General features: G+C 46.8%; 1 protein-coding gene and 1 long non-coding RNA gene across 2 annotated transcripts in view; one reads left to right on the plus strand and one right to left on the minus strand.

Moving 5' to 3' along the window:
- The first annotated feature begins 5,094 nt into the window (after positions 1–5,094).
- Adcy9 (adenylate cyclase 9) overlaps positions 5,095–24,350 on the plus strand; it is a 129,408-nt gene continuing 110,152 nt past the window's right edge. The window contains exons 1-2 of the mRNA XM_059270099.1: positions 5,095–5,350; positions 5,534–7,269. Of these exons, the coding sequence (XP_059126082.1) occupies positions 5,577–7,269 (1,693 nt within the window). The 5' untranslated portion in view covers positions 5,095–5,350; positions 5,534–5,576. The remainder of the gene's footprint in view (positions 5,351–5,533; positions 7,270–24,350) is intronic.
- LOC131916670 (uncharacterized) lies at positions 16,615–18,046 on the minus strand. The gene is made up of 2 exons (XR_009380583.1): positions 17,848–18,046; positions 16,615–17,203 (listed from the first exon to the last, which is right to left on the minus strand). It is a non-coding gene; the product is annotated as an uncharacterized LOC131916670 (long non-coding RNA).

A 24,350-nucleotide genomic window follows, 5' to 3' on the forward strand; every position in this document is an offset into this window, starting at 1 on the left:
TGTGTGCTTGCACATATGTGTGTGTTTTGTGTGCATACATGCCAGAAGTTAATGATTGCTGTCCTGCTGGACCACTTCTACCTTAATTCTTAAGGCAAGTTCCCTCACTAAGCTTGGAGCTCACCAGCCTGGCTAGGCTGACCGGCCAAGTCCCAGGGATCTTCCTGTCTCTGTCTCCCCAGGGCCGGGATTGCAGGCACGCAAACACAACACTGCTCAGCTTTTCACGTGGGTGTGGAGTGGAACTTGGGTTTTCGTGCTTGCTCCGCAGGCACTTTTCCAACAGAGCCCTTCTAACTGAAGGTTTGGGTGCTGAAGATTAAGATTGCCATCTGCCCTTTACAGCTGAGTGGCAGTGGGCTGGAAGAGCTTTTTTTCTTGAAAATGTGATTAATCCAAGGATAAGGACCTGCAGATATTGAAAGGGAGTGGGAACATTCGGAAGCAGAAAGAGCTAAATAATCATTATAACTAGAGCTTCAGAAAGAGGAAACAGAATGGAGGAATCATCAAAGACACAATTCGAGAAACATTTCCTGAATAAGGACTGACTGAAAGAAACCAGCAAGTACCTGACACATGGATGGAAACAGACTCCTCCCCATCCCGCCCCCACCCCCACCCTCCACCCCACCCCACCCCACCCCACCCCCGCGCCAACACACACCCAAGAGTCGGTGAAACTTTACAACAGCAGGAGAATTTAAGAGAAAAAAAGCAAGTTCCAGACCAAGGGTCAAGCGGCTTGCACCTGAGCTCACGGTACCAATCCTGGGATCCACAAGATACTTGACAGCTCAGTAGCACAGGCAAAGAATTGTATTTCTTAGCTCCAAATCTTTGCCTGTAAAGTGGGCACAGTGCTGTGTAACCAGAGTTTCAGGGCCTTCCGAGTTTCTCTGAACAAAAGTGAGCAGAACCTCCTTGTCTTGCCTCCAGCTGGTCAGTACCCTGTGGTATCCTTGAGAACCCCAAAGCTCTTGAGCTTTTACAATGCTGAGGGGCTGCACTAATCTGCTGTGAAGTCGGGGTCACCACCCTCCTCTCCTTCATCCACTCTGGCTAGAGGGGTCACACAACAGTTCTTTGTAGTTCAGGCTCTTGTGATTTGAAATGAAATGGCTTGCATTAGATTTCTGAGGCTCCCACCCCGTAACAAATTGTCCACAATTTAGGTTTTTTAGAACAAGAACAATTTATTCCCTTATAGTTCTAGAGGCCTGGATTCTGGAGTGCCAGCGGGCATGCTCCTGTATGTGTGTATTGGTGTGGCGGACCAACCCCCACACTTACTTACCCCAGGAACTCTTGAGGAATGAGGGATAAGAGACTTAGTTAGAAATAGAGAAGGGAGAGAAACACAGGATAGACTCGGGTGGGCCTGGATCCTTATCCTAACAGGCTCAGAACTTTATGCCAAAGGTCTATTTATAACAATGCCAAAGGGTGGAGCAAAACACCTCCCCCTTGCTAGTTACAGTCGAACTTGGGAATGAGAGAAAGTGAGGATTAGAGGCTGGGTCAGGCACGCCTCTGTAACTGTAGAGTTTGCGCAAACACATTCTGATCCATACTGGGTCAGAACGAGCATTCTGAGTGAATCTGAGATGGAAAGAGCCTTATGGATTTGGTAGCACTGGGGGCTGGCCGTTTGGAGAAAGCTATTACATCTATCCCATACGTCCTGGGTATGAAGGCCTTTGCACTTTGTGGAGGTAGAGAAGACAGACCCTTCTGTGGGTCCCCATGATTTTTGGCATTATGATAATGTGATTAATATTTTCTGTAGAACTCTCTGTTACATCCAATATGTCTCCAAGCAGAGTTGATTTTGTCTTCATAACCCAATCTTCCTTCCAGGGCCTATTAAAAATTGGGATGGCACATCACTGTACTCCAGGGCTTGATGCACAGTGCTGGTACCATATCCCCTATCCACAAGGGCTTACAGAATGATTCACACCCTGGCCTGGAGCTCAGGACATCTCTGGCAGCTTGTAGGTTTCAACAGGAGTTTCATCAGCAGGGAATGTAGTCTCATGACTTCCAGAAACATATCAGGGAGAAGGGAATGACACAAATATGCTCATTACCCACGTCTAACAACCTGGCAAGGTGAATCTAGGAATCTGAAAGTTGTCACAAATGGTGGGTGGATTAAAAGGGTTTGTGGGAGGCAAGGAAAAGTGCAGACAGGTGAACTTCTCCATTGTTTAAGGCAGTGAGTCTCAACTTTCCTAATGCTATGACCCTTTACTACACAGTTCCTCATGTTGAGGTGACCCCCAACCATACAATTATTTTGTTGCTACTTCATAACTGTAATTTCGGTACTGTTATGAACCGTAATGCAAGTATCTGTGTTTTCTGATGGTTTTATGTGACCCCTGTGAAAGGGTCATCCGACCCACAGGTTGAGAAGCACTGGTTTAAGTTGACCAGGAAGTGAGTGCAGCAATGTATTAAGGGAGAAAATGGAAATGGTTGAACCTGTCTCCAAGGGCCTCTCACCAAGGTGGGATGAGCGAGGAGATAGGCAGTGCCCAAGCTGGGTCACAGTGACGTTCAAGAGTGTCATGACCTCCAAAGTCAGAGGTCTGGTTTTAAAATATGAACTTATTATTGCCCTTTGTGAGAATTTGGGTATGTTACTTTTGAGTCCCTGATCTCATGTCTCTAAATGAGAGACAATAATACCTTCCTCAGGGGGTTGTGGCCAAGAACAAATAGGTGACTACAGAAAATGTCTATTGGTCTAGACACTTCAACACTCAGGTCAGTGTTAGCTGACCACTATTACTGCTAGCTTTTGCTGTGTATTCCAGTTTTCCAAACCACAGATATACAAGGCACACATCTGATGCTCAATAAATTTTCATTTTTATTTTTACCTTTATTCTGAAATAATTTTAGAGTTAGAAAAAAAGTTGGCCGGGTAGTGGTGGCACACGCCTTTAATCCCAGCACTCGGGAGGCAGAGCCAGGCGAATCTCTGTGAGTTCGAGGCCAGCCTGGGCTACCAAGTGAGTTCCAGGAGAGGTGCAAAGCTACACAGAGAAACCCTGTCTCGAAAAACCAAAAAGAAAAAAAGTTGTAAAAATATTAGTGAGTTCCCTTGTAGCCTACATCCAGCTTCCATTAATGTTCATATCTTAGGTAACCATAGGGCAGCAGAATGCCATTGAATAAAGTGCACATCTCACAAGCTGCTTTCCTTACTGTCTTTTCCTGTCCTACCTTTCCCCTTAGTGACCATTCCTAACTTGTGACAATATCTTAGGCTCTGTGTTTTGTGACCCTGGCACTGTTGAAGGGTACTGGGCAATTTTGTTGTGGGATATGTCTTAGATTGAGTTCCTTCCTCAGATGTTCCTTCATAAGTAGGTGGAGATTTTGCATTTTGGACTGGAATATATCAGCAACGACACATTTACTTTTAAAAATTCCTATTTGTTTATTGTGGTGCAATACACAGTATAAAATCTATCATTTATGCAATTTTAACTTATCATTAAAGCAACTCAAAGGATACATTCATAACATGTAACCACTATGGAATTCAGGATGTTGTGTTCCCACTAGGTCCAGACTTTTTCATCACCCCAAAGGAAACCCCAGGCTTGGTAGTGTAGTCAGTACCCAGTTTTTCATACAACCGCGGGCATCCACCACCTGTCTCTGTGGACTTGCTTGTTCTAGACTTTTCACATTAATTCAGTCATACAACATGTGGCCTTTTGTGTTTGGTTTCTTTTACTCAGCATGTTTCAGAGGTTGTAGCAAGTAAAATTCATTAATTTTTATAGTCGAATAATAATCCATTGTATGGATAGTCCGTATTTTACTTTCCCTATTTCCTAATTCCGCAGTGAGACTGGTGCGGACTTCTGGGATGGGCCTAGGAGGTCAGGGAGGGAAGGAAAAGTCCCCTGTGATTGACAGGAAAGCACTGTACTGTGTGGGGGCCAGGGCGAGACTAGGGAATATAAGATTGTGTTTACTCGGGGCAGAGTTTACACAGACCAGTGTAGAACTTTTTCGTGGGAAGCTGACTTCTTTTAGTTTCCCTTGTGGAGAGGGAAAAAAAGTTGTTCATAAGGATGATGAGAGGTATTCAGAGATGAGAAGATAAACTTCCCTAGGGGTTGGAAAAGGTGGTTCTCAGTGGCACCCCGCTTTAGAAGCTACCACGGTCTGGCTGGCGATGGCCATCTCTCCACGCCCCCTCTCCCCCGGCAAGTTCAGAGGGGCCTAGCGCCACTGGAAGCACACATTCGCTGCTGGCAGAAGGGGAGTTACAACTAAGCATGGTCAGTTGCTGAAAACTTCGATGTATCCAAAAGGTAAACTGCGTTCAGACGCTTCCTGTGTGGACCTGGAGACCCAGCTACGGGGTAAGTAGTTGGAGGCACCCAAGGCCTCGGAGGGAGGCGGAGGCCGGGTGCCTGGAGTGGGCGGCCCAGGCGCCGAGCGGCCCGGGGCGGAGGGCGGAGCCCAGAGCGCGTCCGCCCCGCCCCGCTGCAGCCCCGAGCCCGGCGGGCGCGCGCTCCTAGGCGGGGCGGCGCGGCGCGCTGCCTGTGCGCGTGGCCGGGACCCGGCGGTGGCGTGCGCGGGCCGCGCGTGCGCGCTGCGGCGGGGGAGAGGGGCGGCGCGGGCGCGCGTCTGTCAGTGACAGCGGGAGGGGGAGGGGGCCGGAGATGGTGGCGGCGGCGGCTGCGGCGGCGGCTCTTCCGACATGAGGCAGCGGCTGCGGGAGGGCTGGCGGCGGGCGCAGCCGCAGCGGCATCTGTAGCTCGGGCAGGGCCCCTGGGGCGTGGGCGCGGCGTGCGGGCGAGCGGCGTGCGGGCCGGCCGGCGTCGCGGGAGTCGGGCTCTGCGGCAGCCCGCACCGCCGTCCTCGGAGGGGCCCGCGCAGTGCCCCGAGCTCGGCCCTGGGCGGGGGTGCGGCGCGTTGGGCTGCGGGCAGCAGGCCCTGCTGGACCGGCTGCTCGGACGGGCAGCCCTCGGGTTCCGCAAGCTCGCGGGCGGGGGCGCGGGCCAGGGGAGCCCGCCGGTGGTCAGCGGCGCGGGGACGGGACGCGGCAGGAGCCGCAGGTCGGCCCGCGCGCTTTGACGCACCGGGCGCCTCTGCGGCAGGATGAAGCGCTGCTCGCCTCCGGCCGAGTTGTTTTTGCGAAAGCCGCTCCCGGTGCCCGGAGCGCTCAAGGTCTGAACTTCCCTCTGGAGCCGCAGTTGGAGGCGCGCGGGTAGAGGCCACCAGCGGGCGACGGCGCCCGAGGGGGAGCGCAGCGCAGCGCGCCCGGGACCCAAGACTCAGCACCGCCGCGGCACGGGAACCCGGGGAGCACCAGGTACGGCCCGAGCGGTTCTGGCTCGCCTTGGCGCTTTTATTCGCCTTTATGGGCAGTTTTTGTGAGCATATGGTGCCTTCCCAAGTGGCTCGCCGGAGCTCGCACTCGCGACAAGCACAGGTCGCGTGGCCCTCCGGGAGTGTGTGTAGTAAGGCCGCTCTAATTCTGCTGTTCTGCCCGCAGGTACCCCTGACCCGGTCGGGAAAGGTTCCAAGAGCTCGGCAACATGGCTTCCTCACCCCACCAGCAGCTGCTGCATCACCATAGCACCGAGGTGAGCTGCGACTCGAGCGGAGACAGCAACAGCGTGAGGGTCAAGATCAACCCTAAGCAGCTGTCCTCCAACACCCACCCGAAGCACTGCAAGTACAGCATCTCCTCCAGCTGTAGCAGCTCGGGAGACTCTGGGGGGCTTCCCCGGAGGATGGGCGGCGGGGGTCGCCTGCGCAGGCAGAAGAAACTGCCCCAGCTGTTCGAGAGGGCCTCCAGCCGCTGGTGGGACCCCAAATTCGACTCCGTGAACCTGGAGGAGGCCTGTCTGGAGCGCTGCTTCCCGCAGACCCAGCGCCGCTTCCGGTACGCACTCTTCTATGTGGGCTTCGCCTGCCTTCTCTGGAGCATCTACTTCGCTGTCCACATGAGATCCAAAGTGATTGTCATGGTGGTCCCGGCCCTGTGCTTCCTGGTGGTGTGTGTGGGCTTTTTCCTGTTTACTTTCACCAAGGTGTATGCCCGGCATTACGCGTGGACCTCGCTGGCTCTCACCCTGCTGGTGTTCGCCCTGACCCTGGCCGCGCAGTTTCAGGTTTGGACACCTCTGTCAGGACGTGTTGAAAGCTCCAATCAAACTCTCACAGCCAAGGCGGCGGACACTTGCTTATCTCAAGTGGGGAGCTTCTCCATGTGTATTGAAGCGCTCTTTCTGCTCTACACGGTCATGCACTTACCTCTGTACCTGAGCTTGTTTTTGGGGGTAGCCTATTCTGTCCTTTTCGAGACCTTTGGCTATCAGTTCCGAAATGAAAACTGCTTCCCCTCCCCAGGACCCGGGGCCCTGCACTGGGAGCTGCTGAGCAGAGCCCTGCTCCACGTGTGCATTCACGCGATTGGGATCCATCTGTTTGTCATGTCTCAGGTGAGGTCCAGGAGCACCTTCCTCAAGGTGGGGCAATCCATTATGCACGGCAAAGATCTGGAAGTAGAAAAAGCCCTCAAAGAGAGGATGATTCATTCTGTGATGCCAAGAATCATAGCTGATGACCTAATGAAACAAGGGGATGAGGAGAGTGAGAATTCTGTAAAGAGGCACACCACCTCCAGCCCCAAGAACAGGAAGAAGAAGTCCTCCATACAGAAAGCGCCTATAGCATTCCGCCCTTTTAAGATGCAGCAGATTGAAGAGGTCAGTATTTTATTTGCAGACATCGTGGGCTTCACCAAGATGAGTGCCAACAAATCCGCTCATGCCTTGGTAGGTCTCCTCAATGATCTGTTTGGTCGCTTCGACCGGTTGTGTGAGGAGACCAAGTGTGAGAAGATCAGCACTCTGGGAGACTGTTACTACTGTGTGGCCGGGTGTCCGGAGCCCCGGGCAGACCATGCCTACTGCTGCATTGAAATGGGCTTAGGCATGATAAAAGCCATCGAGCAGTTCTGCCAGGAGAAGAAAGAGATGGTGAACATGCGTGTCGGGGTTCACACAGGGACTGTCTTATGTGGCATCCTGGGCATGAGGAGGTTTAAATTCGATGTGTGGTCCAATGACGTGAACTTGGCCAATCTCATGGAGCAGCTGGGAGTGGCTGGCAAAGTTCACATATCCGAGGCCACTGCAAAATACTTAGACGACAGGTATGAAATGGAAGATGGGAGAGTTATCGAACGCCTTGGCCAGAGTGTGGTCGCCGACCAGTTGAAAGGTATGTGCATTTCTTTGCCACCCCCCATCTTGTTTGGATTTAATAGTAATAACAGTAATTGAAAAGGCTCTTTCCAGCACTAGTGTCTGGAGGCAGTTGGCTGTCCCAGAGCACCTGACTGTGGGGGAGTCAGTATGCCCGTTTTCTAGTGAGTCAGATGTTGCAGACCTAGTCATACTGCAGACACCAGGACAGTGCTGACCTACATGAGACCTTAGAAGGAGGGAGAACTTTGAAAACTCACGCCTGCCAGTTGGCTGTTGATGTCTCTGAAATTCTGGTGGAAAGCCCAGTGAATATGAGGGTATTGGAGCCCTTGCAAGTTAGACCTTTTTAGCACTTAAAGAAATTGCCTTTAAATCCCATGCAGATGTTTTCCTGTCTCCTTTGACAAAACTGAAACCCAAGTCCTTTTCCCTCTCCAGGCCTTGCTTCGCTTATGGTCAAAATCGGGGTAGGAAGCTGACTCTGTTCTGTAGGATACTGGAAAATTAGACATACCTGCCAGTACACACTGCCTTTGGCCTGAATCAGCCAGTCTCAGTCTCAGTCTCTCTCTCCTCTCAAGTTTTTATTTCTGTCTTTCACCTTTAGTTCAGTGCGTTGTTACTGTGATATCTGTTTTGCTGTACACAGTCCAGATTGCAGAACACAAGCTACCAGGTGTCTGAAAGTGGAGTTCTGTGTCTCCCCTGCTTCCTCAGGTTTGCATCTGGCTGCTTGGCCTTAGTGCCAGGGTCCTTACTGTTCTTGGTGTTTTTGCTGGGCTGCAGCTTACTTTATTTTCTTGTTTTTATATAAGACAAAAGTCTTTGAGATCTGGAAATGGGTGTATAAATTAATGGGACCCCAAACCAGGATTCTCAGTAATCTGCTACATTTCTTTACTCCATTCCCCACAATTTAAAAGAGTTCCCATGTTTTACTATAAATCTTCAAGATTGAGGGAACATTTATTTTACAAGTATAGAGAATTAACTTTGATTTTGAAAAGCTACATTAAAGCTGTATTGTGTTTTGTGGTGCTCAAATGCTGCATAATTACACAATTAAAAGCCCCAGGAGAGGGAACCTTGGGAGGAGAAGTGATGGTTTAAATCAGAGTGGCTGAGTTTCACTAGTCCGGGCCGTCTATCTGCCGTCTAGCACTGCCAGGAGTCCAGTGGGCGTTAAATCCCCACCTGAGCTCCCCTGTCATTTATTTACTCTGGCCAGGGTGGGTTTTCTTTCCCCTGAGCTTTCTTTATTGTTTTTATTAGTGGTTAAAGAATTTATGGACACAGTAGGAAAATTCTCACCTGAGAACTCTCTTCCTCTTCGTTTGGAGAGATTTAAATGTTGTTGTTGACCAGCTCACAGATGATGATGTTTTGAGTTTCCTTGAAAGATCTCACTATGACAAGTGTCTTTCCGATTAAGAGTATGGCACCTGCTTCGGGGCTTCATGGTATCAGGGGATGTAAGCCCTCTTTGACATTTTGGCATCTCCAGACTGGTGTGGGACGGCACTGCAGTGTATGTAACAATACAATGTACTGGGTCAGAGGATAGTGAAAGCAGTTTTGTGAGGTGTACTTTGTGTGGTGTATCATTTGGACTTCAAAAATAAAAATGGGTGTAGTTATTAAGTGTATTCAGTTATTAAGTTTCAAAGTCATTGAATTTTTGGAAATAGCGTTTGTTAATTTATTGGTGATTTTTATTTTTAATTTATAGGCCTAGGGTCTCAAAGAAACTCCCTCAAGAAAAATACAAAAAAATTCTAGAGGGATTTAATGAATTTTAAGTTTCAAACAGGGTATATTTAGTAAATTTAACTTTAAAATAAATGCACATTATATACTTATAAAAAGTTTGTAAATGGACAGTATTCCTCCCTGAACCATTTTCTCAAGACTGATTTGTTTGCTTTTCCCTGCTCATTTTGAAAAACATGTGGATAGGACTCTAGCAATAGCATGCATCTGCCCAAGTCTCTGACCTTTTTGAAACTGTTAGCCGCCTTCTTCTCCCCTGTTCCTTATTCTGGAATTGTGGCAGCATCATGGCAGGGACCTGTTTCTACCTGATGAATCTGCATGGAATGGTGACCCATTATTTCCTCACATTTGCATTTTCTCCCTCTCTTTTCCTCTTTGCCCCCCTCTTTCTCTTTTTTCTGATTATAACACTCATCTGTATGTCTGGTACTGTGAATGCAAGCATGGACCCGTGACAGTCCCCGGCCTTGGCAAGCTCCTGGTTGGCAGAGTTGTTGCCGAGTGGGTCTATAAGTGGGGGGCATTTTAGAGAGAGGCACATATTTCATGAGTCCTGAGATCAAATGCAGCTCTGCAGATGGGCAAAGGAAGAGAGCTGAGTACGGAGCAGATAGTATGGACAAAAACTGTCATCTGTGTTTCTCTGTGGCTTGGGCTTTGGACCCAGTTCAGCAGGACCTCCCAGTGACCTCCCAGCAACGGTGACCTAAGGAGTTTGGATTTGATCCAAACTCTCAAAGTGGGAAGGATCCCCTAATGGGGCTTAGGGAAAGGCCAGGTGATCTGAACTGAAAACTTTTTCAGTTCTAGGGATTGTAGCCTGGAAGGCGGTGAGCCTGGGGATTAATGTGCTGTTTGAGCAGATCCTCAGTGAGGGGGTGGAGGCCTGAGGGATGGTAACTGCAGTGTCAGTGGAGAGAGAGCGCGTGAGTAGTAGTAAGAGAACCAGGTGGGACCCCAAGCCAGGCTTAGTTGGAGGCTGGGATGGGGCGGTTATGTTTCTGGAACTGACTAGGAGATTGTCTGGAGTGAGGAAGGGTTGAGATGCCATTGCAGTGTGGTGAGCGTGGAGGATGAGGGATCTCGCTTATGAACGGGTCTGGAAACCCTGACCGACTCATTCACCCCTTCATCAGTGTCTGCGCTGTGCCCAGTTCCAGGCTCTGGGGCTACAGCAGGGTACAGAGTGGGTTGAAACAAATCCTGTTCTCATCTTAGGAAGCCTGGGTTTTGAGTGAATAATAGGCTTTCTAGTTTCAGACGGGCGTTTTACTGGTGGAGTTAATAGAGAAGCCCAAGATTTTGGAAACAATCCACAGAGTAACAGCAATTATAAAACTAAGGAGAAGGAGCTAAATGTGAGCTACAGGAAGAGTGGGCCTGCTGTAGTGCTGAGATAAAGCTCAAAGCTGGAGGGATCCTGGCCCTTCTGTGTGCTGTGACCAAAGAGTGAGGATGGTTATCCACTGTGTTGGTTTTTCCTGTGGAGATGCAGAGTTGTAGAGGCAGAAATAGAAACTTAGAAGAAAGTGCCCCCAGCTGCCTTCTCCTCCCCATATGGGTAGGCTTAATTTTTGCAGAAAGAATTTCTGGTTGCCATCGCACTGTTAGACATACAGATAAAGACGTTTCCACAGCCAAAATTTAGGCAGTGGAGCACCTGAGTGAGAAACTCAGAGCCTCCATCTACATTCTTGGGTAGGGTGTCTCAGACGCGTTGAGACACAGCCTCTCAGGAAGCAAGTGGCTTAGATAAGATGAGGCAGAAAAATGTGGCCTCATAGCTGGCAAAGGAGACAACAGCCAGCGGTGGAGTGGCCCCTGTGGATGCTGTTTGAGACCTTGCGACGTAGTCTAGGTTCTCCTTGAACTAATACCCCAGGCTGGCTCAAACTTTGCAGTCCTTCTGCCTCGGCCTTGCAAGTGTGGACTGCAGGTGTGTGCTGCCGTGCTGCTCTTTTCTGTGACAGCCTTTTCAGGCCCTTTGGGACCAAATTATGTGGCTTCAAGTAAGTTGCACACAGCTGTTAATTCTCAAGATAAGCTTTTGGGTGGATTAACTTCTGGCAAGGAAATGAAGAACGAGGTTTGCTGAATCCCTGGTGGAACGCAGAAGAGAAGGTAATATTTTAGGGTAGAATCACTAAGAAAGTTGAAGATGAAAAAGAAGTGTCCTAACAATCGTGTTTCTGTTGACTGGCCAGTGTCACATGTCTGCTTAATCCTGGAAAAAGAAAGTCCTGCTGACTTTTCTACGCATGGGTACCTTGGGTGCAAGCCTGCTGCTGGTTGGGGAGCGTGGTTTTGGTGTTTTGTCTGCTCATTCACCATTCATCTGCATGTCTGCTTTTCTGGTGGTGGCCAGAAGCTGTTGGCCACAAAGAGTGGGACCGAGTGGCACTGCATCCACTGGGCTTTGACCTTCGTGTGCAGTTTGCATTGAGACACCTGCAGACCTTCCCAACAGGATCCAGCATTGCTGGAAGGGACTTTATAAAGGGATGTGTGTTTCCAAGTGGGAAGGAACTGACGTGTGAACTCTAGACTGGAAGGAGCTGAGCATCACAGTCTCAGTGATGCCTGGCCTGCACAGAGGGAGGGATGGGCCAGGGGAAGGGGTGGGCTTCCCCAGGGAACACTGGAGAAGGCTGAGATGATAGTGTTCTCCTGACGAATCTGGTGCACTGTGCCGACAAGCTGCCCCATACCTAAACCAGACTCGGCATTTGTGAAGGGAGCTGGACTTGAATTGCTTTTGGAAATCGGGGTGTTTACTGTAGCGTTCATAGTGTTGTACTCCTAGAGTATCTGGTACCCTGCGTACTGAGTTGAGTGGGGAGACTCAGTCCCTTGGAATAGATGAGAATGTCAGCTTTCTCCTCGATGCTGGCAGTACCAATGGAGACAGACCCGAGGAACGGGACAGACTTGAGAACAAGGTGAATAAAATCCTAGGCCCGGGACAATTAGGCTTATGAGGCTTTCGGGGAGCCAGTAGCTCAAAGCTTTTGGTCTCAGGACACTCCTAAAGTATTGAAGTCACTGTTTATCTATAGATTTTCTTCTACCATGTTAGGAACTAAAATGGAGAAGTTTAAACAAATACTTTCAAAATAATAAACCCACAACACCATCACATTAATGTAAACAACATTTTAATAAAAACAAAAACATATATAAAAAGTAACTGTTTTCGGACATAAAGAATTGGTGAGAAGAGGAGGTCTGTTTAATGTCTGTGCTGATCAAAAGTGAATGTGAAGAATTACAGCCTCTGTATAGTGGAAATCGGCCACGCCACTGTAGCCTTTTTTGAGTGTGTCAGCTGGGTTGTCTTGACTGCCTCCGTGTGCTGTCTGGTCCTGGACAGTGAAGGACACACAGCACACGTGTCCTTATACAGATCAGTCCTTGGGAAGCGAAGGAGCATTTTATTGAGATCGTTGTGTGGGTATTTTCTTTGACTTCTCGCTAACACTAACAAATAGGAATTTCTTTTCTTGTGTGTGTGGGGGGCACTTTTTGAGACAAGGTTTCTCTATGTAGCTCTGGCTGTCCTGGTACTTACTCTGTAGACCAGGCTGTCCTTGAACTACCTGCCTCTGCCTCCTGAGTGCTGGGATTAAAGATGTGCACCACCATCCCCTGGTCCCAAATAGGAGTTTCTTAAAGCTTAGGGACAACATGGAGCCCAAGGCCTTGTGGTCAGTTTCTTTTGTATGCTGCCACAGATTGTTTTACTGGGTTTTTAAATGAATTTTCTTTTCAGGAATGACTTTATAGTGAGATGCACTGGCCATTTGGAGAATGCCCATTTCTCCAGTTAAGAAGATAGTTCAAGTGCTAATGTCAGGACAGTCTGCCTGTAAACACTGGGGAGATGCTGACTTGACAGTCGCTGGCATATGCTTTCTAAAATTCTCATTCTCACTGCAGAGTGTGAACTTTTGTCATTATCAGCAAACACTGTTGATTGCCTTGAAGGGACAACAGCCTACCAGTACTCAGGCTTGTTTGTAGTTTGTCTGTAGGTCAAGTACGGATGATGTTCCGTGAGGAAGGCTTTCGGCCCCTAGCTGCATAGTGGCTCTCCTGACAGCCAGGGGCCTTGCTGTGTGACACAGTGCGGAGGTATGCTCCCATTTTATCACACAGACTATTAAAAAGACACATACTCAAGGCTGAGATTTAATAGTCATTAATTTTCCTTGCTTCATCAAGGACATTCTTCAGTGACACTCTTTTCCTCTGCAAGCATGGGGTGGTGAGGAGTGCCCCTGTCATCTCAAGTGGAGGGTGGATTAGCATTTTTTACTCACCTCAGCTGTTGTAACACTGTGACACAACCATGCTGAAAAGATAAATAAGGTCTTTTTGTCTTTATGAAAATAGTTCTTCACTCACAAATGCCCTGCTGTGTGATTAAAAAAAAGATCACAGCTAGCCGTGTTGGTCTGCCGTGCATGGTATTGTGGGTTTGATACCCAGCACTGTGTGAAAGCAGGTGTGGTGGGACATCCCTGCAGTCTCAGCATGCAGGAGCTGCAGCAGGACCAGAAGTTCAGGTCAGCTGCAGTTACATAATGAGTTGAGGGCAGCCTGAGTTAGAAGAAACCCTGTCACACAAAGAAATAAACAAAACAAGACAACGCTTTGTATAGAGTGCCCAATAGACATTGTCTTAGATGTGAAATAAGCTGCGACATGACAGGCATTTTCTAGTTCACAGCTTTGCTTTTCCTTCGAACTCTGTGAGGAAGTCCGTGCTGTCTGCAGTTGTCTGGCGTGCCCGCTCTCTGCGCTCTGATTTAGTGTTAGGTGCCTGGCTTCGGACCCACTTGGATTCTGTTCTCTGTTCTGTGTTTCTTTACTGCAAGTCCCAGACAAGCTGCCTAGGGGCTCTGCAGTGCACAGGGAGCACAGACCCTCTGACAGCTTCTCTCTCGAGAGCGGAGGACCAGATGAGACGATTCAAGTGGAGCACTGATAGTGTAGTGACTTGTTTGCATAGTGGTAGTGGCCATTCGGTCACCAAGAACCAAGCCTCCCCATGGGGGGCAGGTGTTTTGTCCTCACAGAAGGGCTCCTCTCCTGGCTATACTCCGTTTGGTGAACACTGAAACCCAGAACACACCAGGGACTGTGACTCTGTCAGTTTCGTGAATTAAAAAGGGCAAGTGTCCAAACTGCAAACCCCTGAGAGCTTGCTCTGGTTACACTGTAGCTGCCGAGCTTGGCTCTTCCTCAGTGGAACCCCCTGGGAGCTCGGCAATATTGTTTTTGGGCAGCTTCAAGTCCCTACAGCTTTGAGGTACTTAAAATGATGTGGCCCTAGATCATTGAGGAATTATGGGAAAAGCCTCAGCTTTGCGAGCCTGGAGATATGGCTGAAGTTTAAGCGAAAGCCGTTAGTCTACTGTAAACTTTTATTTATTCACTAAATATCGAAAGAGTTCCTACCATTCGTGAGGCATAGACAAAGCCCCAGAGACAGACTGCGGTCCTTTCCTGGAGCACGTGACCTGCATGTGTGAGGAGGCACCCGTCAAATGCCATACAACAACTGTGCACTGAACTTGCCAATGACACAGTATGAACGAGGCTGTGCAGGAGGGACTTTTATTGTCTCCATTTTGTAAGTGAGGGAGTTAAGTAGGGAGAGGCTCCGTAACTTGTAAAGTTCAAGCAGCCAGAAAGAGTTACTAAGTGGTTAATCCAGCACTTAAATCCAAAGGAATGTATCAGAAAACATGAGTGCCCACCTCATTGAGTCGTAGGGATTAAATGTTAAGTACATGTCAAGTGCTTAGAAAGGACTTGGCACACGGGAACTCTCATCAGAGACTAGGTTCACGAGCTGGTGGTATTGAAAGCAGTGATTCGTATTCAGCAGCATCCTGAGCAACCTTACCTTTCTCTACCTCTTTCCAGTTCACACAGCATTTTTACACGTTGTCCCAGCTGCTGTGAAATCATATCACCGTAATGCATGTGTAAAGGATTTTTATTTCATTGGCCTTATTTCTTCCCTTTTTTATTTTTGGTTGGTTCTTTTTAAAATTTTTATTTTACTTTTTCTGTGTGTGTGTGTGTGTGTGTGTGTGTGTGTGTGTGTATACACACCCATTCGTACTACCATTGTGCACATGTGGAATGTGGAGGCCATGATCTTTTGAGATTGGTTCTTTTCTTTCAGCATGGGACCCAGGGTTGGACCCAGGGCCTCAGGCTTGTGCAGCAGGTGCTTTTTACCCACTGACCCATCTCGCCACCCCTGTGTCAATTTGGTTTTTAAAAGGAGAGAGTATTTTTAATTGTTCATGTGTGAGGGGGCTACTTGTGTACCTATACTGGGAACCAAACTCTGGTCCTCTGGAAGAGTAGTATGAGCTCTTAACCTACGAGCTGTCTCTCCAGGCCCCAGTTCGTTTCTTTTTTTTTTTTTTTTTTTTTGGTTTTTCGAGACAGGGTTTCTCTGTGTAGCTTTGTGCCTTTCCTGGGACTCACTTGGTAGTCCAGGCTGGCCTTGAACTCACAGAGATCCGCCTGGCTCTGCCTCCCGAGTGCTGGGATTAAAGGCGTGCGCCACCACCGCCCGGCCCCAGTTCGTTTCTTAACAGCCTTTCAAGGTAACAGTGGCTTCCTTAACAAATCCATATAGAATTCTCCTGGAATTTATATTACTTGATCTTGCATCCCATTACAGATCTCTTTTTGAAATATCTTTACTTTTGTTTTTCAAGACAGAGTTTCTCTGTGCAGCCCTGGCTGTCCTGGAACTCTCTCTGTAAACCAGGCTGGCCTTGAACTCAGATCTGCCTGCCTCTGTCTCCCCTGTGGGAGACCCGCTCCCACTTTTCCCCCCAGAGGGTACTCTCGAGGAGGGAAAAGTGAGAAATATTTAGATAGAAGGAGAGAGGGGAGAGAAACAGATAGAAACACAGGATAGCCTCGAGAGGGCCTGGATCATTATCCATAGGCCCCTCCTGTCTCTTCTAAAGGGCTATTTATAGGAATGCCAAAGGGTGGAGCAAAAGACCTTACCCTAGCTCAGCCAAGTGTAGACCCTTCCAAACACCTGGTAATCATGCACGTGGTCAAGCAATCCTCTAATGCAGCCCTGCTGGGTAAAGCAAGCTCAGATCTCACTAGGAAACCTTTGTGGGCTTCCACACTCCCGAGTGCTGGGATTAAAGGTGTGCACCACCACTGCCCAACTGAAATATTTTTATTTTTAGTTATGTGTGTGCATATGTGCATGTGAGTTCATTGCCTGTGGAATCCAGAAAAGGGTGTCAGTCCTTTGGTACTGGAATTACAGGCAGTTGTAGGTCAACCGACAGGTGCTAGGAACTGACTTCAGGTCCTCCTGAACAGCAAGCCCCTAACTGCTGAACCGCCTCTCTAGCCCCTCCTTACAGAATACCCTATTTTCATACCCAGTCTCTATCGTCTTAAGCACACGGGGGCTCCCACAGCTTGGATGCCATATCCTTTTCATCCAATCCTAGTAGCTTATGGTAGATTTTCTTCTCAGTAGCATTTGTAAGTAGCACAGAAATTATAGGTATTGAAATCTCATTAATTCAGTTTTTCTGATATGTTTATACAGAGAGACAGCTAAACTTTACCCTATCCTGTTTTGAAAAGAAAATTAATAGCGTATACATGTTTACATGAAGAAATAAACCACAGAAGAAAGCCATGTTCATCTCCCAGCTATTGGGAAGCTCTAGTTTGCGTTTCTGCAGTTGGCAATTATGAAGCAATGAGGCATTTATTTTCACAGTATCTTTCCACTGAGGTCTGCTGAAGGACATGTGTCTGTGACTATAGATAAATAGCAGCGAAGAACAGTAAAAAGAAAATCCCTACACTAAGATGTCGAGGACCTGTTTGTAGACTGAGGAGTATACTCAGTACAGCTGTGGATGGTTCCAGAAGGCAGCTCCAGTAGTTCCCTTCTTAGGAGTCTTGTTCTGAACAGTGCCTCCTGGGAAGGAGTGCTGGGTACTCTCATTTCCCTCAGACATTCTTGTGTTTGACTTACTTATTCGTGGGTGGTGTTTTTCCACTCGGCTGCAGATACGGGCTTTTCACAGTTTCAGCACTGTTGACATATTGTAGCCGCTCAGTGGTCACACTCAGCCCTTTCTCTGTCCTGGGTTGCACATCTGTGGATTCAATCAGATAGAAAATATTCAGAAAAAAATTGTATCTGTACTGAATATGTACAGTCTTTTCTTTCTTTCTTGTCTGTATTCCATAAACAATCTAGTATAATACCTAGTATATACCTACAGTATAATATCTATATCACTTACATCATATTAGGTATTGCTAGTAATCTAGGGCCAACCGGGACACAGGAGGATATGCATATATTATGTGCAAATGTTGTGCCTTTTTATCTGCAGGACTGGAGAATTTATGAATGGACACTGGAGGTCCTGGAAGCAGTCTCCCTACCACCCCACAAACACTAAGGGACTCCCACTTGGCTTTGAAAGTTTGAGAACCATTTTTTAAATGTCTTAGAGAAAATGTGAAGTAAATACAATTGTTTAAAAACAAACTTAACCCCACCCTGTGTGTGTGTGTGTGTGTGTGTGTGTGTGTGTGTGTGTGTGTGTGTGTGTAGGTCACAGGGCAGCCTTGGGTACTAGTCCCCATCTTCCGCCTTGCTCCTGTCTAGTGGAGGAAATATTACTCCAGCTTCTGCACTCTACATTGTGGACACTGTGGAGTGCTTAGCAAATCTTGGAAGCCCTAGATTCAGTCCTCATCACAAAAGAACCAAACCCAAACAATCACCCACCTGCAGCCTCTATTCAGTCAACTACCCAGCCATTCCCAGCAAAGCCTGTTGCCCTCTGCGGCCTTCCAGTTTGTCCTGTGTTGCTGTGGGGTGTAGTCTGACATGAAGCAGTATCCACTACTGAGTTTAATCTTCACCAGGGGATAGGGGCTTGACAGGAACCAGAATGGGCGATGGCAGGGAGAGCCAGTCAGGACATGGCCTGATGGCAGGGAGAGCCAGTCAGGACATGGCCTGGGCATGTGAAAGAAGGCCGTGGGCACCAGAGCGGCAGCTTCTGGCCTGGTGTGTTCCTGTGGCCGGAAGGCAGGGGAGCAGCCTGGGCTGTGGGGCAGGAAAGCACAGGGTTAGGGACTGAGGAAAATGCAGGGTTAGTTCACTCAGGCAGTTCGTAAGCTTTTTCGAATGGAGGTTTCAAGAAGTGGATTTATCTTGAATAATTTTATATTCTTGATAATTCTTACTTGTCATTTATGTACGTGAAAAACCAGCATCGCCTGCTCATCTACCCCCTTTTTGAGGGAGGGAAGCTACAGGTTAGTTGCTGCGCATAATTTCCAGGATTTTTATGTCATACTATTAAATTCTGTTCAATTTTTTTTTTCCTTGCAAAGGGGGTACAAATGTGGTACAAAATCAGCTTTTCAGTCATTTGTTTCCGTGTTTGATTTATTTGGGAAGTATTAGCTTACCTTTTAAAAAAAAAAACAATCTGGCCTAGAGAGAGGAAGAACACACACAAGCATCTGATTTATATTTTGTATATGGGTATTAAAATGTGTTGTGTCACGAAAGCTATGGCATTTTAAGTAAATGTTGTTGTGTAATATTGATCTGGTTAATTTTACCCTGCTAAGTGTCTCTGCTTGAAAGTGTGGGTGGCTCTGTGTTTGTGACTCTGTGTAACTGAGTTCTTATCCCCAGGAGAAGATGTTTCTTAGGCACTGCTGTTCCTTCTGTCGTGTGAAGGAGCTGTTTGAACACAGGGACCTGTGTTTCTGGAGAGCGCATTGCTTCAGGATTAATCGTATTTGTGAAATGGATTTGCTCTTGGAGATTAGCTTTCCACGTTAAGATGCTTCTCCACCCCAACTTTAGCATGTTGAGCAGAGCTCGCCCCGCGCCTGCACAGTCTTCCTGGCTTTCGGATTTCTCTTGTTTATAAAATGTAAACTTTGAAGTGGCTGTGCCTTAAGGTCCCCACTGTCCTCTAGGAATAGCTGAGATTCTCTCAGGATTGGAAAATAGTACTTTTCTTAATACGGAGAAGTGGTTTCCCCTTTGTCCATTTGTTTAAACCAGGAACCCTCATTTAGACAAATTTAGCATAAGGAAACTCAGATTTACAGAACCACTAAATTATGGGGTGTGTTTGAGATTCTTAACTTCATAGAGGACTCTTTGCTGCCTTTAAATATAAGTAAGGGTGAATTCTAAAAGTATAAATTTACACATGGGTTTTCAGGATCACATTTGTTACATAAAGCAAGAGTATCCCATGAGGACCCCCACTTGGCTTTGAAAGTTTGAGAACTGCTTTTGAAATAGCTTGGAGGAAATGAGGAGTGAATATGATTATTTAAAAGATGTGATTTTTTAAAAAAATCTTTGTGTGTGTGGGTGGTGTGGGGAGTAGGTGGGGGTGCTGGGCTGGGGAGTAAGGAGGTAGAAATACATGTGAAGGTCAGAGGGCTGCCTTGGGTGTGGGTCCTTGAGACAGGATCTCTGTGTTGGTTGCTGCACAAGGCTGGGTGACCTGGGAGCTTCTGGGAATTTTCCCTCTCTGCTTCCTGTCTTGCCTTAGGAGCTCTGGGGTTACAGGTGTATGCCACCACGTCCACCTTTACATGAGTTCTCCCTCGCTTGTATGTGAGTTCTGACCTGAACATTATGTCAGAGATCGGAAGATTAGTTGTCATGGTGTTTACAAGTTTTTCATTAGTAGGAGTGGGCAAATATTGGAATTATAGGGTCCTTACCAAGTGTACCATTCCTAAGTTACCTGCTTCTCCTGTCTTTCCCCAGTCTGCCTGCCATTTATAGTACATCAGACTTGCTGGTCCTCCTATGAGTCCCCAACCTGGATATTATAAAGATTTTTACATGCTTTCTTCTGCATATTTTACATCACTTCAATCACTGATGTAGAACATTTTATCCCCCTGCCCCCACATGCAGTGGAGAGAATGTACTAGGGAAGGAACAGAGAGCCCTGAGCATGCCGCTGGGCACCACCCTTCTGCTTTGTTTATCGTGGTTGAAAGCTTGTCCTTCTCTTCTTGCCTTTCTTATCCTTTCTAAGGAATAGCAAGGGCACTCCTGGCAGGGAATGTAACATTTGCTGTGGTTTGCGGGCCGGTGAAATAAAGTAGCAAGAGGAAAATGCTGTATTTGGTTTTGAGACACAGTGTTGTCATTGAGTACCTGTGTCCCGTGACCTGCAGGCAGATTTAACCTCCACAGAGGCCAGTGTGGTGAGAGACCCCAGTTGCCCCGAGAGTGCAGTTGCACAGAGCCTGGCAGCCTGAGTCACAGTCTCGGAGGTCCAAAGTGACTGGGGTTGTTCTTGTCAGCTTGGAAGATTAAGAACCTTAGGCTTGCCATGCAAACAAGATACTTCAGAGGCATTTCCTCGTCTTTTACACACATTTCCCAGAGAATCTCTCAGCTGGAATGACTTAGCACACTGTTCTTTCTGGCTCAAGAGAGAAATTTTTATCACGAGGGCTTTGAGAGATGATGGTTCTAAGATGTCAACTTGTCCCTCTACCGTAGCTGGGAGTTCAAGTGGAAATGTTTGCTTCCCGAGCTCTGGCCACGGTGTTACTTTATTTAGTAGCAATTGGGTTTCTGATGCCTCCCTTGGAGGCGCTCCTCCTTGCTGTAATGTTTCTGTCTCTTCAGCAGCCTTGGCTGTGTGAACTCTCTTTTGATTTACTTTTTCATATCAGATTTTTTTTTGAGGTACAATTTACATGGCATGCTATTTTCCTATGTAAAGCATTCAATAAAATGGGTTTTAAATTACATGTACTTACTTATTTGTGTGTGTGTGTATGTGTGTGGGGGGGTGCATGTGCACCAAAGCGTGCATGTTAAGGCCAGAGGACTGCTTGTGCAAGTCTCCTCCCTCCTCCTGCCATGTAGACCCTCAGGATTGAATTTAGGCTGTCAGGCTTGGCAGCACACACTTTACCCACTGAACCGTCTCATCAGCCCAGCTCAGTGGGTTTTGTTTTTGTTTTTGTTTTTAAATAGAGCAGTGTGACTGTTACTACAATCAGTTCTTGGAATTTTTATTACCCATTAGCTGTCACTTCCCAGTCTCCCCCAGCCTGCCTCCCAGCCTCTGTTTCTGATGGTGCAGAGCCTGCAGATATTTCTTTCATACAAGTAGAATCGTTGGACCCTTAATGTGTTGCATCTTTTGCTGGATATCATATGCCCCTGCCCCACGTCCTGGAGATCACAACTAGGACTCTACATGTGTTAGGCAAGCACTGTACTGGTGCAGCCACAGCCTGGTGCAGCCACAGCCTGGTGCTTCCTGACTTGGGACACTGTCACAGGACTCAGCACATCACAGCAGGAAGGTAGACTCCCTTTTATTTGTCCATCCGTCCGTAGATGGAAAAGGTATTTATTCTTTTCTGAAATAAACAACCAAGCTGATTAAATATAAGTTGAAACAAGGAGGAATTTTTATTAATTAATAATATACCATGACTAGGATGTAGCTTTTTTATTTTTGCCAATGTTTATGGATTTTTCTGAAAGCATGGTTAGTGAGAATTAGTAATGGATTATACTTGAATGTACATGTTTCATATAACCAGTTTAGTTAGGTGTTTTGTTTGTTTGTTTTTTTAAATAGCCCTTCTTTTAGGCTTATTCCAGGTTGATTAAACACTAAGTTCTTGGGGCTCTTCGCTGTCTTCCAGCGGTTCCTTAATAGACGGTTTTAGGGGAACCATGTGGTTGGGTATGAAACTACTCTCATTTGATATTTGATATTTGATATTTTGTAGATGTAAGTACCAATTATAGCAAGTCTTTCTGGATGTCTGGGTTTTCTGAAGATTTCATCCATTAGTCAATGAGAAAAAAATTCCTTCCTCCTTATTTATTTTGGAGACCGAGTCTCACTTTGTAGTTCAGGCTGGCCTTGAATTCTTGGCAAGTTTCCTGCCTCAACCTCCCAAGTGTTGGGATTTCAGGCATGAGCTACCATGCCTGCCCGGTAAGTTTTCCTGTTTTAACCAATTTAAACATCTGGTTCTACATTTCTGCAATGTATGAAACAGTTTCATAAAAATGAAATATGCCAAATAAAATGTAATTTTCTTGATGACTCAGTTATTTTTACTACTTGTTATTTGGCCTTTACTAATACAGCAATTTCCTTTTAAAAATAGGATTTTTTTTTGCTTTGCTTTAAGCAAATGAAGATTGCTCCATTTTTCCAGTCCTTACATTTTAAAAATTAATTTTTCTACTTACCCTCTTGCTGTCAATTCTCACATAAGTGTTTATATGTTTTCTTATGGCAAGTTTGCTCAGGCTTTTACATTGGTCCATAAAAACAAAACAAAAAACATTTAAACACGTTCATCCTGCTGAGATAGTCTGATTAAAAGGACTAGGAATTGGACCTAGGCTTGGTGCTACTGACCTATAATCCTGCGACTCTGGAGGTAGAGGAAGGAGCATTAGGAGTTCAGGGTCATCCTTGGCTACATAGGGAGTTCAGGGCCAGCCTGGACTACATGAGACCCTGTCCTAGAACAGATAAAAAAAATAACAACCTAGAAAGCAAACAAAAGGACTAAGAATTCCATCTTTGTGTCATTTTTTGTATAAATTCTGAATAAATGAAGTTACAAGTTACATGAGTTCAGAATAAGTATGTCACTACAGAATTTTTTTTTTTTTAGTATTTATTTATTTGTTTGTTGATTTGAGACAAGGGCTATATAGCCCAGTCTTGCCTCAGACATACTATCTATCCAAGGCTGTCCTTAAACTCCCTCCTGTTTCTACTTTCTCCAAAGCCACCATACCAGGCTTTTGGGAGGCTATATTTTTTTAAAGGGAGGGAGAAAGAAATTTCACTGGAATTTGTATCTTAGTCAATATAGCATGTTTTCCATAGGACCAAAAAGTAGATTTCTTTTATGTATTTAAAAATAAAAGATGGTAATTCTAGGCCAGATTCTGTAATTGTTAATTAACTAGAGTTAATAATGAACTCCATAGCAGTTACATTACAAATCTAAAATGTGAGCATTACAGAAAAGCTGATTTTTATTAAAGTATACCAGAATTTTGCAATAGTATTTTGCAGAATTTCACAAGAAACATTTGGAAAACTGTTACACATATAGCAATTTTGTGTGTTCTCTGACACACGGCCAAGGAGAGCTGGATGCCTGTCTTCTCTTTGGTTTAAGCTGAAGGTGTGTGTAGAGTTTTCATCCTGGGACTCTTGTCACCTGATGTTCAATGGTGCTGGCAGTGCTGGCTTGTCACAATTGTTGGGAAGACCTGTGCTTGTGGAGGGGCCCTGTGCACAGCTAGCTTGCTCCGTGCGGCTGTCAGGGCCCTAGTTTTCAGTGTAATATGCCATTTAAAAATGGTGTGTAGTCACTTTGGCAATTTGAGTATCTATTTTCTCCTTGGAAAAGAGAACCGCTCAGCTTGAAGGGTGTGGATTAGGGTCGATGAGATCATGTATGTAGAGTTATTGGTCCTACTGGATATTCAGAGAACATTGATTTTTCACTACTACCCTCTCCAAAAAGCCCTTTTTTATCAGCACTCAAACCCGCATATTTGATGCTACCCCATGAGAAATGCTGTACAGATGTAGGGGCTCAGAATGTGCCTCATCTCACATCGGACATGCTAGCCAGAGGGAGTACAGCAGCCCTCATTCTGACCTTTAGGGCTGGTCCCTTAATCTCTGGTGGAACTATACCCTTCCTGTGGCTTCCTTAAACCGTAATCTCAGTGCGCCACTGTCCAGAGCCTCCAGGCCATGACCCTGGTGCAGGGCAGCATGCTGTGACTGCCACTCAGAGGCACACTCAACAGCTGGAGTAGCTGTTGATAGCTGGAGCTGGTCATTTTTTCATCGGTTGTGACAAAAGCCCCTGCCTGAAGGAACTTACCCTGAGGTGAGGAGGACAGAGGCAGGGTCAGTGGAGACCTGTAGGTGTAGGTGGGGACTCAGATGCCCGAGTGAGTGCAGCTGTGCTGACAGCTGCATTAGTCTGTAACAGGTACTTAGCAACGAGGCTGGTATAAGACCACATTAGTAGGTGGTCCATGCCTGTCATCCTGGAACTCAGCTGAGTGTTCTAGCCAGCCTGGCTGAGAAAAAAACCCTGTCTCAAACAAAAACAAGACAAAAAGAAGCTGGGCATGGTGGTTCATGCCTATAATCCTAGCTCGTAGGACTCTACAGCAGGAGGATGGCTGGGAATTCAAACCCAGCTTGAGCT

The sequence above is a fragment of the Peromyscus eremicus genome, chromosome 8a (assembly GCF_949786415.1).
Source record: "Peromyscus eremicus chromosome 8a, PerEre_H2_v1, whole genome shotgun sequence".
NCBI classification, from domain to species: domain Eukaryota; kingdom Metazoa; phylum Chordata; class Mammalia; order Rodentia; family Cricetidae; genus Peromyscus; species Peromyscus eremicus.